Source organism: Oncorhynchus keta, chromosome 4 (assembly GCF_023373465.1).
Source record: "Oncorhynchus keta strain PuntledgeMale-10-30-2019 chromosome 4, Oket_V2, whole genome shotgun sequence".
In the NCBI taxonomy this organism is placed as follows: Eukaryota; Metazoa; Chordata; class Actinopteri; order Salmoniformes; family Salmonidae; genus Oncorhynchus; species Oncorhynchus keta.
Window position 1 is genome coordinate 73,628,762 of NC_068424.1, and position 14,658 is coordinate 73,643,419.

General features: G+C 46.0%; 1 protein-coding gene across 2 annotated transcripts in view; it reads left to right on the forward strand.

The window, feature by feature from the left end:
- LOC118384062 (disintegrin and metalloproteinase domain-containing protein 19-like) overlaps positions 1 to 14,658 on the forward strand; it is a 67,979-nt gene that overhangs the window by 28,783 nt on the left and 24,538 nt on the right. For both annotated transcript variants that reach the window (XM_052515217.1, XM_052515216.1), the window contains exons 4-7: positions 9,888 to 9,966; positions 10,169 to 10,245; positions 11,231 to 11,438; positions 11,698 to 11,763. In XM_052515217.1, the coding sequence (XP_052371177.1) occupies positions 9,888 to 9,966; positions 10,169 to 10,245; positions 11,231 to 11,438; positions 11,698 to 11,763 (430 nt within the window). The remainder of the gene's footprint in view (positions 1 to 9,887; positions 9,967 to 10,168; positions 10,246 to 11,230; positions 11,439 to 11,697; positions 11,764 to 14,658) is intronic.

A 14,658-nucleotide genomic window follows, 5' to 3' on the forward strand; every position in this document is an offset into this window, starting at 1 on the left:
TCTCTTCTCCCTGTGACTTTGGCAAGTTTGCTTGTCCTTCTTTCTTTCTTTCAGTTGATGTTTAGTCTTTCACCGCTACAGATCTATATGCTTGTTTGACTTTAGCTTGACCCCCAGCTGAGACAGTCTGTGAGACATACACACCCTCCCAGCTCTGCCATAAAAGCCCCTTCATCATTCATTTCTCAAGTTGCGTCATCCCCTGCCACCCCTGCTTTTAGTTCTAGTGAAGACACACACACACACACACACGCACGCGAACACACACACACGCACGCGAACACACACACACACACACACACACACACACACACACACACACACACACACACACACACACACACACACACACACACACACACACACACACACACACACAGAGACCCTGGTGATGTCATCTGATACCATGAGAGAATGTGACCCACTGACCCTGATGTGCACTAGCCCTCCCCTTCTCCCCCTCTCTCTATCCAGATCTATCTATCATACTCCCCCCTCTCTCTATCTCACTGTCTCTCTCTTTCTTCCCCCTCCTCTCTCTCTTCCTCTTCCCCTCTCTCTATCTTTCCGTTGTGACTGAACCAAGTCTTTTGTCTTAGCCCTGCTCTGAGACAGCCATTCCTCATACTAACTGGTTCTCAATCACAGCATCTGTCTGGAGCCTGGACTTCATCCAGCACCCAGAACCCCTGATGCACACACTCTAACCACCACCACCACCATACACTCTAACCACCACCACCACCATACACTCTAACCACCACCACAATACACTCTAACCACCACCACCACCATACACTCTAACCACCACCACCACAATACACTCTAACCACCACCACCACAATACACTCTAACCACCACCACCACAATACACTCTAACCACCACCACCACCATACACTCTAACCACCACCACCACCATACACTCTAACCACCACCACAATACACTCTAACCACCACCACAATACACTCTAACCACCACCATACACTCTAACCACCACCACCACCATACACTCTAACCACCACCACAATACACTCTAACCACCACCACAATACACTCTAACCACCACCATACACTCTAACCACCACCACAATACACTCTAACCACCACCACAATATACTCTAACCACCACCATACACTCTAACCACAACCACCATACAATCTAACCACCACCAACGTACACTCTAACCCCCACCCCCACTCCCATACACTCTAACCCCCACCCCCACTCCCATACACTCTAACCCCCACCACCACCATACACTCTAAACACCACCACTGTACACTCTAACCACCACCAACATACACTCTAACCCCCACCCCCACCACAATACACTCTAACCACCATCACCATACGCTCTAACCACCACCACCATTCACTCTAAACACCACCACCATACACTCTAACCACCACCACCATTCACTCTAAACACCACCACCATTCACTCTAACTACCACCACCATTCACTCTAACCACCACCATTCACTCTAACTACCACCACCATACACTCTAAACACCACCACCATTCACTCTAACTACCACCACCATTCACTCTAACCACCACCATTCACTCTAAACACCACCACCATTCACTCTAAACACCACCACCATTCACTCTAAACACCACCACCATTCACTCTAACCACCACCACCACCATTCACTCTAAACACCACCACAATACACTCTAACCACCACCACCATACACTCTAACCACCACCACCATTCACTCTAAACACCACCACCATTCACTCTAACCACCACCACCACCATTCACTCTAAACACCACCACCATACACTCTAACCACCACCACTGTACACTCTAACCACCACCACCACACACTCTAACCACCACCACTGTACACTCTAACCACCACCATTCACTCTAACCACCACCACCACACACTCTAACCACCACCACTGTACACTCTAACCACCACCACCACACACTCTAACCACCACCACTACACACTCTAACCACCACCACCACACACTCTAACCACCAGCACTGTACACTCTAACCACCACCACCATACACTCTAACCACCACCACCACACACTCTAACCACCACCACTGTACACTCTAACCACCACCACCACACACTCTAACCACCACCACTGTACACTCTAACCACCACCATACACTCTAACCACCACCACCATACACTCTAACCACCACCACTACACACTCTATCCACCACCACAATACACTCTATCCACCACCACCACACACTCTAACCACCACCACTGTACACTCTAACCACCACCATACACTCTAACCACCACCACCACACACTCTAACCACCACCACTGTACACTCTAACCACCACCATACACTCTAACCACCACCACCATACACTCTAACCACCACCACCACACACTCTAACCACCACCACTGTACACTCTAACCACCACCATACACTCTAACCACCACCACCATACACTCTAACCACCACCACTACACACTCTATCCACCACCACAATACACTCTATCCACCACCACCACACACTCTAACCACCACCACTGTACACTCTAACCACCACCATACACTCTAACCACCACCACCACACACTCTAACCACCACCACTGTACACTCTATCCACCACCATACACTCTAACCACCACCACTGTACACTCTAACCACCACCACCACCATACACTCTAACCACCACCACTGTACACTCTAACCACCACCACCACACACTCTATCCACCACCATACACTCTAACCACCACCACTGTACACTCTAACCACCACCACCACACACTCTATCCACCACCATACACTCTAACCACCACCACTGTACACTCTATCCACCACCACCACCATACACTCTAACCACCACCACTGTACACTCTAACCACCACCACCACACACTCTAACCACCACCACAATACACTCTATCCACCACCACCACACACTCTAACCACCACCACTGTACACTCTATCCACCACCACCACACACTCTAACCACCACCACTGTACACTCTAACCACCACCATACACTCTAACTACCACCACCACACACTCTAACCACCACCACTGTACACTCTAACCACCACCATACACTCTAACCACCACCACCATACACTCTAACCACCACCACTGTACACTCTAACCACCACCATACACTCTAACCACCACCATACACTCTAACCACCACCACCATACACTCTAACCACCACCACCATACACTCTAACCACCACCATACACTCTAACCACCACCACCACCACACACTCTAACCACCACCACCATACACTCTATCCACCACCACCATACACTCTATCCACCACAACCACCATACACTCTAACCACCACCACCATACACTCTATCCACCACAACCACCATACACTCTAACCACCACCACCATTCACTCTAACCACCACCACCATTCACTCTAACCACCACCACCACCATTCACTCAAACCACCACCACCACCATAAACTCTAACCACCACCATACTCTCTAACCACAATCACCATACACTCTAATCACCACCACCATTCACTCTAATCACCACCACCATTCACTCAAACCACCACCACCACCATAAACTCTAACCACCACCATACTCTCTAACCACAACCACCATACACTCTAATCACCACCACCATTCACTCTAATCACCACCACCATTCACTCGAACCACCACCACAATTCACTCTAACCACCACCACCATTCACTCTAACCACCACCATTCACTCTAACCACCACCACCATTCACTCTAACCACCACCATTCACTCGAACCACCACCACCATTCACTCTAACCACCACCACCATTCACTCTAACCACCACCACCATTCACTCTAACCACCACCACCATTCACTCTAACCACCACCACCATTCACTCTAACCAACACAATTCACTCTAACCACCACCACCATTCACTCCAACCACCACCATTCACTCTAACCACCACCATTCACTCTAACCACCACCATTCACTCTAACCAACACCACCATACACTCTAACCACCACCATACACTCTATCCACCACAACCACCATACACTCTAACCACCACCACCATTCACTCTAACCACCACCACCACCATTCACTCAAACCACCACCACCACCATAAACTCTAACCACCACCATACTCTCTAACCACAATCACCATACACTCTAATCACCACCACCATTCACTCTAATCACCACCACCATTCACTCGAACCACCACCACCATTCACTCTAACCACCACCACCACCATCCCCTCGAACCACCAACACAATTCACTCTAACCACCACCATTCACTCTAACCACCACCATTCACTCTAACCACCACCATTCACTCTAACCAACACCACCATACACTCTAACCACCACCACCATACACTCTATCCACCACCATTCACTCTAACAACCACCACCATTCACTCAAACCACCACCACCATACACTCTAACCACCACCACCACCACACACTCTAACCACCACCACCATACACTCTAACCACCACCACCATTCACTCGAACGGTGTGTTTGTTGGTATGTCTATAGAGCATCTGTGTGTTTGTTGGTATGTCTATAGAGCATCTGTGTGTTTGTTGGTATGTCTATAGAGCATCTGTGTGTTTGTTGGTATGTCTATAGAGCATCTGTGTGTTTGTTGGTATGTCTATAGAGCATCTGTGTGTTTGTTGGTATGTCTATAGAGCATCTGTGTGTTTGTTGGTATGTCTATAGAGCATCTGTGTGTTTGTTGGTATGTCCATAGAGCATCTGTGTTTGTTGGTATGTTTATAGAGCAGCTGTGTGTGTTTGACAAGGCTGTAATTTACTCATAACTCTCTGAGTTTACCCAGGGTGACACTCCCAAGTCAGCATGAATCCATCCTCTTGCTCATTTGTGCACCGGGGCCTCCCACTCCTCTTTCTATTCTGGTTAGAGACAGTTTGCGTGAAGTGAGTAATACACAGCGTTGTACGAGATCTTCAGTTTCTTGGCAATTTCTCGCATAGAATAGCCTTCATAAAATTAGCATAAATATGGGTTGTATTTACAATGGTGTTTGTTCTTCACTGGTTGCCCTTTTCTCGTGGCAACAGGTCACAAATCTTGCTGCTGTGATGGCACACTGTGGAATTTCACCCAGTAGATATGGGAGTTTATCAAAATTGGATTTGTTTTCGAATTTTTTGTGGATCTGTGTAATCTGAGGGAAATATGTCTCTCTAATATGGTCATACTTTGGGCAGGAGGTTAGGAAGTGCAGCTCAGTTTCCACCTCATTTTGTGGGCAGTGAGCACATAGCCTGTCTTCTCTTGAGAGCCATGTCTGCCTACGGCGGCCTTTTTCAATAGCAAGGCTATGTTCACTGAGTCTGTACATAGTCAAAGCTTTCCTTAATTTTGGGTCAGTCACAGTGGTCAGGTATTCTGCCGCTGTGTACTCTCTGTGTAGGGCCAAATAGCATTCTAGTTTGCTCTGTTTTTTTGTAAATTCTTTCCAACGTGTCAAGTAATTATCTTTTTGTTTTCTCATGATTTGATTGGGTCTAATTGTGCTGATGTCCTGGGGCTCTGTAGGGTGTGTTTGTGTTTGTCTCTCTGTCTCTCTCTGTCTCTCTCTGTATCTGTATCTCTCTGTCTCTCTCTGTTTCTCCCTCTGTCTCTCTGTCTCTCTCAGTATCGGTCTGTATCTGTCTCTCTCTGTCTCTCTCTTTATCTGTTTCTCTCTGTCTCTCTGTATCTCTCTGTATCGGTCTGTATCTCTGTCTCTCTCTGTCTCTCTCTGTATCTGTATCTCTCTGTCTCTCTCTGTTTCTCTCTGTATCTGTATCTCTCTGTCTCTCTCTGTCTCTCTGTCTCTCTGTATCTGTATCTCTCTGTCTCTCTCTGTCTCTCTCTGTATCTGTATCTCTCTGTCTCTCTCTGTTTCTCTCTGTATCTGTATCTCTCTGTCTCTCTCTGTCTCTCTGTATCTGTATCTCTCTGTCTCTCTCTGTCTCTCTGTATCTGTATCTCTCTGTCTCTCTCTGTCTCTCTGTATCTGTATCTCTCTGTCTCTCTCTGTTTCTCTCTGTATCTGTATCTCTCTGTCTCTCTCTGTCTCTCTGTCTCTCTGTATCTGTATCTCTCTGTCTCTCTCTGTCTCTCTGTCTCTCTGTATCTGTATCTCTCTGTATCTCTGTCTCTCTGTTTCTCTCTGTATCTGTATCTCTCTGTCTCTCTCTGTCTCTCTGTCTCTCTGTATCTGTATCTCTCTGTCTCTCTCTGTCTCTCTGTCTCTCTGTATCTGTATCTCTCTGTATCTCTGTCTCTCTCTGTCTCTCTGTATCTGTCTCTCTCTGTCTCTCTCTTTATCTGTTTCTCTCTGTCTCTCTGTATCTCTCTGTATCGGTCTGTATCTCTGTCTCTCTCTGTATCTGTATCTCTTTGTCTCTCTCTGTATCTGTATCTCTATCTATCTCTGTATTTGTATCTCTCTATCTATCTCTGTATCTGTATCTCTCTGTCTCTCTCTGTCTCTCTGTCTCTCTGTCTCTCTGTCTCTCTCAGTATCGGTCTCTCTCTGTCTCTCTCTGTCTCTCTCTGTATCTCTCTGTATTGGTCTGTATCTCTGTCTCTCTCTGTATCTCTCTGTCTCTCTCTGTATCTCTCTGTATCGGTCTGTATCTCTGTCTCTCTCTGTATCTGTCTCTCTCTTTATCTGTTTCTCTCTGTCTCTCTGTATTTCTCTGTATCGGTCTGTATCTCTGTCTCTCTCTGTATCTGTATCTCTATCTATCTCTGTATTTGTATCTCTCTATCTATCTCTGTATCTGTATCTCTCTGTCTCTCTCTGTATCTGTATCTCTGTCTTTCTCTGTATCTGTATCTCTGTCTATCTCTGTATCGGTCTGTATCTCTGTCTCTCTCTGTATCTGTATCTGTATCTCTCTGTCTCTCTCTGTATCTGTATCTCTGTCTATCTCTGTATCTGTATCTCTGTCTATCTCTGTATCTGTATCTCTGTCTATCTCTGTATCTGTATCTCTGTCTATCTCTGTATCTGTATCTCTGTCTATCTCTGTATCGGTCTGTATCTCTGTCTCTCTCTGTATCTGTATCTCTTTTTCTCTCTCTGTATCTGTATCTCTTTTTCTCTCTCTGTATCTGTATCTCTCTGTCTATCTCTGTATCTGTATCTCTCTGTCTATCTCTGTAATGCGTTGAGGCACTCATTCCCTTTGTAGCTCAGAATGTCACCATGAATGTTTCATGAGCTGTGTGCCACTGGAGAGGAATACAATACTTCTCTCACTCTTCCTCTTCCTCTCTCACTTTTCATCGCTCACTCTCGGTCTCTCTATTCCTGTCTCACTCTCACTATCACACTCCTCTAATGTTCTCTTTCCCTTTCCCTCTCTCTGTTCTCTTTCCCTTTCCCTCTCTGTTCTCTTTCCCTTTACCTCTCTCTGTTCTCTTTACCTCTCTCTGTTCTCTTTACCTCTTTCTGTTCTCTTTTACCTCTCTCTGTTCCCTTTACCTCTCTCTGTTCTCTGTTCCCTTTACCTCTCTCTGTTCTCTTTCCCTCTCTCTGTTCTTTCCCATTACCTCTCTCTGTTCTCTTTCCCTTTCCCTCTCTCTGTTCTCTTTTCCTTTACCTCTCTCTGTTCTCTTTCCCTTTACCTCTCTCTGTTCTCTTTCCCTTTCCCTCTCTCTGTTCTCTTTCCCTTTCCTTCTCTCTGTTCTCTTTCCCTTTACCTCTCTCTGTTCTCTTTCCCTTTCCCTCTCTCTGTTCTCTTTCCCTTTACCTCTCTCTGTTCTCTTTCCCTCTCTCTGTTCTCTTTCCCTCTCTCTGTTCTCTTTCCCTTTCCCTCTCTCTGTTCCCTTTCCCTCTCTCTGTTCTCTTTCCCTTTCCCTCTCTCTGTTCTCTTTCCCTTTACCTCTCTCTGTTCTCTTTCCCTTTCCCTCTCTCTGTTCTCTTTCCCTTTCCCTCTCTCTGTTCTTTCTCTTTCCCTCTCTCGGTTCTCTTTCCCTTTACCTCTCTCTGTTCTCTTTCCCTTTACCTCTCTCTGTTCTCTTTCCCTTTACCTCTCTCTGTTCTCTTTCCCTTTACCTCTCTCTGTTCTCTTTCCCTTTTCCTCTCTCTGTTCTCTTTCCCTTTACCTCTCTCTGTTCTCTTTCCCTTTACCTCTCTCTGTTCTCTTTCCCTCTCTCTGTTCTCTTTCCCTTTCCCTCTCTCTGTTCCCTTTCCCTCTCTCTGTTCTCTTTCCCTTTCCCTCTCTCTGTTCTCTTTCCCTTTACCTCTCTCTGTTCTCTTTCCCTTTCCCTCTCTCTGTTCTCTTTCCCTTTCCCTCTCTCTGTTCTTTCTCTTTCCCTCTCTCGGTTCTCTTTCCCTTTACCTCTCTCTGTTCTCTTTCCCTTTACCTCTCTCTGTTCTCTTTCCCTTTACCTCTCTCTGTTCTCTTTCCCTTTACCTCTCTCTGTTCTCTTTCCCTTTTCCTCTCTCTGTTCTCTTTCCCTTTACCTCTCTCTGTTCTCTTTCCCTTTACCTCTCTCTGTTCTCTTTCCCTCTCTCTGTTCTCTTTCCCTTTCCCTCTCTCTGTTCCCTTTCCCTCTCTCTGTTCTCTTTCCCTTTCCCTCTCTCTGTTCTCTTTCCCTTTACCTCTCTCTGTTCTCTTTCCCTTTACCTCTCTCTGTTCTCTTTACCTCTCTCTGTTCTCTTACCCTTTCCCTCTCTCTGTTCCCTTTCCCTCTCTCTGTTCTCTTTCCCTTTCCCTCTCTCTGTTCCCTTTCCCTCTCTCTGTTCTCTTTCCCTTTACCTCTCTCTGTTCTCTTTCCCTTTCCCTCTCTCTGTTCTCTTTCCCTCTCTCTGTTCTCTTTCCCTCTCTCTGTTCTCTTTCCCTTTCCCTCTCTCTGTTCCCTTTCCCTCTCTCTGTTCTCTTTCCCTCTCTCTGTTCTCTTTCCCTTTACCTCTCTCTGTTCTCTTTCCCTTTCCCTCTCTCTGTTCTCTTTCCCTTTCCCTCTCTCTGTTCTTTCTCTTTCCCTCTCTCGGTTCTCTTTCCCTTTACCTCTCTCTGTTCTCTTTCCCTTTTCCTCTCTCTGTTCTCTTTCCCTTTACCTCTCTCTGTTCTCTTTCCCTTTCCCTTTCTCTGTTCTCTTTCCCTTTCCCTCTCTCTGTTCCCTTTCCCTCTCTCTATTCTCTTTCCCTTTACCTCTCTCTGTTCTCTTTCCCTTTACCTCTCTCTGTTCTCTTTCTCTCTCTCTGTTCTCTTTCCCTTTCCCTCTCTCTGTTCTCTTTCCCTTTCCCTCTCTCTGTTCCCTTTCCCTCTCTCTGTTCTCTTTCCCTTTACCTCTCTCTGTTCTCTTTACCTCTCTCTGTTCTCTTTCCCTTTCCCTCTCTCTGTTCTCTTCCCTTTACCTCTCTCTGTTCTCTTTCTCTCTCTCTGTTCTCTTTCCCTTTCCCTCTCTCTGTTCTCTTTCCCTTTCCCTCTCTCTGTTCTCTTTCCCTTTCCCTCTCTCTGTTCTCTTTCCCTCTCTCTGTTCTCTTTCCCTCTCTCTGTTCTCTTTCCCTTTCCCTCTCTCTGTTCTCTTTCCCTTTACCTCTCTCTGTTCTCTTTCCCTTTCCCTCTCTCTGTTCTCTTTCCCTCTCTCTGTTCTCTTTACCTCTCTCCGTTCCCTTTACCTCTCTCTGTTCTCTTTCCCTTTACCTCTCTCTGTTCTCTTTCCCTTTACCTCTCTCTGTTCTCTTTCCGTCTCTCTGTTCTCTTTCCCTTTACCTCTCTCTGTTCTCTTTACCTCTCTCTGTTCTCTTTCCCTTTACCTCTCTCTGTTCTCTCTGACTGAAACACCCTGCTTCCCTTTGTTTTATGCTGACATTGTATTCTGTTCACCAGCACTGTTTTCAGTGGGGTCATGTTCTCTCTCTTTCTTTCTGTATGTTCCAGGCAGTTATTGGCCCCCGGATATCAGGAGATATGGTACGGTCCCAGCGGTTACCGCCAGACCTCCTATCCACCCAGCACTGTGAGTTCAATGGGATGTTCCAAAGCATCTAACAATAGGGGGCTATTCATGAAACCAGCCTATTTCTGGTTTTTGGATGTCCAATAGCTAAAGAGTTGGCTGAGTCCGAGACAGGCTAACCAGCTCTCAAATCTTAGGTGCCATCATTGCAAAAAGAAAAGTGCATGATGTGAGTTTGTTTAACTCTCCTCTCATTTTGCAGGGCCACTGTTTCTACCACGGTGATGTCCGGGGTGTGGAGGGGTCCAGTGTAGCACTCAGCACCTGCTCAGGTCTCAGGTAAGCGTTTCCACCAGTAACCCTGCTGATGGAAGTGGTGATCACTAACTGCATGGAATAGGACAGCATTCCAACAGATGAATTCATTTGATTTTAATGGCCATTCAGACATATATTTGTCACACGGTCATTTTCAATCAAACATAATAGGAGAGCAGGCACTGTCAAAAGCAGTTGTAGAAAGCATCTGGAGAAGGGTTGCCCACAGCCCCTGGTATGACGCCTCTCTCTGATACAATCTTCACTGAGCCAGAACCTGCTATGTGCTGGGTGTCTATTGGGAGAAGCTTCAGCAGCATAGCCAATGGTACACTGCAGGAAGCCTACAGACCTACAGCACTATATGTCCCAGCTGACTGAGTGGAAACATCAGAAATCTCCCTGAGGATCTCTCCTCCTCCTCTGTCTCTCTCTCTCTCTCTCTCTCTCTCTCTCTCTCTCTCTCTCTCTCTCTCTCCCTCTCTCTCTCTCTCTCTCTCTCTCTCTCTCTCTCTCCCTCTCTCTCTCTCTCTCTCTCTCTCTCTCTCTCTCTCTCTCTCTCTCTCTCTCTCTCTCTCTCTCTCTCTCTCTCTCTGTGTCTGTCTCTCTCCTTCTTCTTCTCTCTCTCTTTCTGCTCCATCCATCTGGTATCAGAATTTATATACACAGTTCAGTGATGATGTAGTTGTCTAAGACCTGACATGTAAATCCCTGCTCAAATCAAATCAAATCAAATCAAATTTATTTATATAGCCCTTCGTACATCAGCTGATATCTCAAAGTGCTGTACAGAAACCCAGCCTAAAACCCCAAACAGCAAACAATGCAGGTGTAAAGGTGCTGCTTCTAGTTTTACATTCTGACATATCTAACTTCTCGCAATAGATATTTGAGTTTTAAACACTAGCTACGTTCCCAGCTATAATAGTTTTAGTTAGTTAGGTAATATAAATCTTTTATGTTTTCTAGCCTGGAACTGATGTGACCCAGATCTCTGTTTCTCTAGGGGACTGGTTACGGTGAACACCAGTGTCAGCTACCTGATAGAACCCCTGCCCTCTATCACCATGGATACACAGCCTCCTCACGCCGTGTTCCGAGCCGAGAACCTCCGTTTGCCCAACGGAACCTGCGGGCAACGCCATAGCAACCAAGGCCAGGCGGAGGGGCTGGGTGACCTCATCCAGGGAATGATGTCACCGTGGGGCAGAAGGGTGAGTGGAGGAGGGACAGATAGACTGGTTGGTATCTGATATGAGAACCACCACTATCTTCTTCAGAGAATAGGGAGCGCTACTTTGTATCAGTGAAATATCAGCCATTTTAAGTCCCATGGAAAACAGGCATAACATGCTATGAGTTGATAATGAAACATTATAGGGGTACATGTGTGTGGCGCGCGCTCATAACAAGTAATAATGCACTGTAATAGTTGGCTATGAAGTTCTCTACTATGTCCTGATATTTCTCCAGGAGCGGAGAGACGTGGGCCAGAGTATGAAGTATGTAGAGCTGCTGCTGGTAGCTGACCATGCTGAGGTAAGAGGCCAGACATTTTACTTGGCCGTTTATTCCAGTTCGTCAGTTGTATCGGTGAGAGGATAGAAAGGATGCATGACCTCCATCTCCTCTTCTGACCTGTGACTCATACTGCAAGGAAAGACTGAACCAGAGACACTCCATCTCTCTGTTACATCCCCCCATCCCTTCATCTCTCTATCGTCATACTTCAACCACATCCTCCCCACTTCCCCCTAATGAGACCTGACAGGGTCTGTTCTAATGAGACCTGACAGGGTCTGTTCTAATGAGACCTAACAGGGTCTGTTCTAATGAGACCTAACAGGGTCTGTTCTAATGAGACCTAACAGGGTCTGTTCTAATGAGACCTAACAGGGTCTGTTCTATTGAGACCTAACAGGGTCTGTTCTAATGAGACCTAACAGGGTCTGTTCTAATGAGACCTAACAGGGTCTGTTCTAATGAGACCTAACAGGGTCTGTTCTATTGAGACCTAACAGGGTCTGTTCTAATGAGACCTAACTGGGTCTGTTCTAATGAGACCTAACAGGGTCTGTTCTATTGAGACCTAACAGGGTCTGTTCTAATGAGACCTAACAGGGTCTGTTCTAATGAGACCTAACAGGGGCTGTTCTAATGAGACCTAACAGGGTCTGTTCTATTGAGACCTAACAGGGTCTGTTCTAATGAGACCTAACAGGGTCTGTTCTAATGAGGCCTAACAGGGTCTGTTCTAATGAGACCTAACAGGGTCTGTTCTAATGAGACCTAACAGGGTCTGTTCTAATGAGACCTAACAGGGTCTGTTCTAATGAGACCTAACAGGGTCTGTTCTAATGAGACCTAACGGGGTCTGTTCTATTGAGACCTAACAGGGTCTGTTCTAATGAGACCTAACAGGGTCTGTTCTAATGAGACCTAACAGGGTCTGTTCTAATGAGACCTAACAGGGTCTGTTCTAATGAGATCTAACGGGGTCTGTTCTAATGAGACCTAACGGGGTCTGTTCTATTGAGACCTAACAGGGTCTGTTCTATTGAGACCTAACAGGGTCTGTTCTAATGAGACCTAACAGGGTCTGTTCTATTGAGACCTAACAGGGTCTGTTCTAATGAGACCTAACAGGGTCTGTTCTAATGAGACCTAACAGGGTCTGTTCTATTGAGACCTAACAGGGTCTGTTCTAATGAGACCTGACAGGGTCTGTTCTAATGAGACCTAACAGGGTCTGTTCTAATGAGACCTAACAGAGTCTGTTCTATTGAGACCTAACAGGGTCTGTTCTAATGAGACCTAACAGGGTCTGTTCTATTGAGACCTAACAGGGTCTGTTCTAATGAGACCTAACAGGGTCTGTTCTATTGAGACCTAACAGGGTCTGTTCTATTGAGACCTAACAGGGTCTGTTCTAATGAGACCTAACAGGGTCTGTTCTAATGAGACCTAACAGGGTCTGTTCTATTGAGACCTAACAGGGTCTGTTCTAATGAGACCTAACAGGGTCTGTTCTAATGAGACCTAACAGGGTCTGTTCTAATGAGACCTAACAGGGTCTGTTCTATTGAGACCTAACAGGGTCTGTTCTAATGAGACCTAACAGGGTCTGTTCTATTGAGACCTAACAGGGTCTGTTCTAATGAGACCTAACAGGGTCTGTTCTAATGAGACCTAACAGGGTCTGTTCTATTGAGACCTAACAGGGTCTGTTCTAATGAGACCTAACAGGGTCTGTTCTATTGAGACCTAACAGAGTCTGTTCTATTGAGACCTAACAGGGTCTGTTCTATTGAGACCTAACAGGGTCTGTTCTATTGAGACCTAACAGGGTCTGTTCTAATGAGACCTAACAGGGTCTGTTCTAATGTGACCTAACAGGGTCTGTTCTATTGAGACCTAACAGGGTCTGTTCTATTGAGACCTAACAGGGTCTGTTCTAATGAGACCTAACAGGGTCTGTTCTAATGAGACCTAACAGGGTCTGTTCTATTGAGACCTAACAGGGTCTGTTCTAATGAGGCCTAACAGGGTCTGTTCTAATGAGACCTAACAGGGTCTGTTCTAATGAGACCTAACAGGGTCTGTTCTAATGAGACCTAACAGGGTCTGTTCTAATGAGACCTAACAGGGTCTGTTCTAATGATACCTAACAGGGTCTGTTCTAATGAGACCTAACAGGGTCTGTTCTATTGAGACCTAACAGGGTCTGTTCTATTGAGACCTAACAGGGTCTGTTCTAATGAGACCTAACAGGGTCTGTTCTAATGTGACCTAACAGGGTCTGTTCTATTGAGACCTAACAGGGTCTGTTCTATTGAGACCTAACAGGGTCTGTTCTAATGAGACCTAACAGGGTCTGTTCTAATGAGACCTAACAGGGTCTGTTCTATTGAGACCTAACAGGGTCTGTTCTAATGAGGCCTAACAGGGTCTGTTCTAATGAGACCTAACAGGGTCTGTTCTAATGAGACCTAACAGGGTCTGTTCTAATGAGACCTAACAGGGTCTGTTCTATTGAGACCTAACAGGGTCTGTTCTAATGAGACCTAACAGGGTCTGTTCTAATGAGACCTAACAGGGTCTGTTCTATTGAGACCTAACAGGGTCTGTTCTATTGAGACCTAACAGGGTCTGTTCTAATGAGACCTAACAGGGTCTGTTCTAATGAGACCTAACAGGGTCTGTTCTAATGATACCTAACAGGGTCTGTTCTAATGAGACCTAACAGGGTCTGTTCTATTGAGACCTAACAGGGTCTGTTCTAATGAGACCTAACAGGGTCTGTTCTAATGAGACCTAACAGGGTCTGTTCTATTGAGACCTAACAGGGTCTGTTCTAATGAGACCTAACAGAGTCTGTTCTATTGAGACCTAACAGGGTCTGTTCTAATGAGACCTAACAGGGTCTGTTCTAAT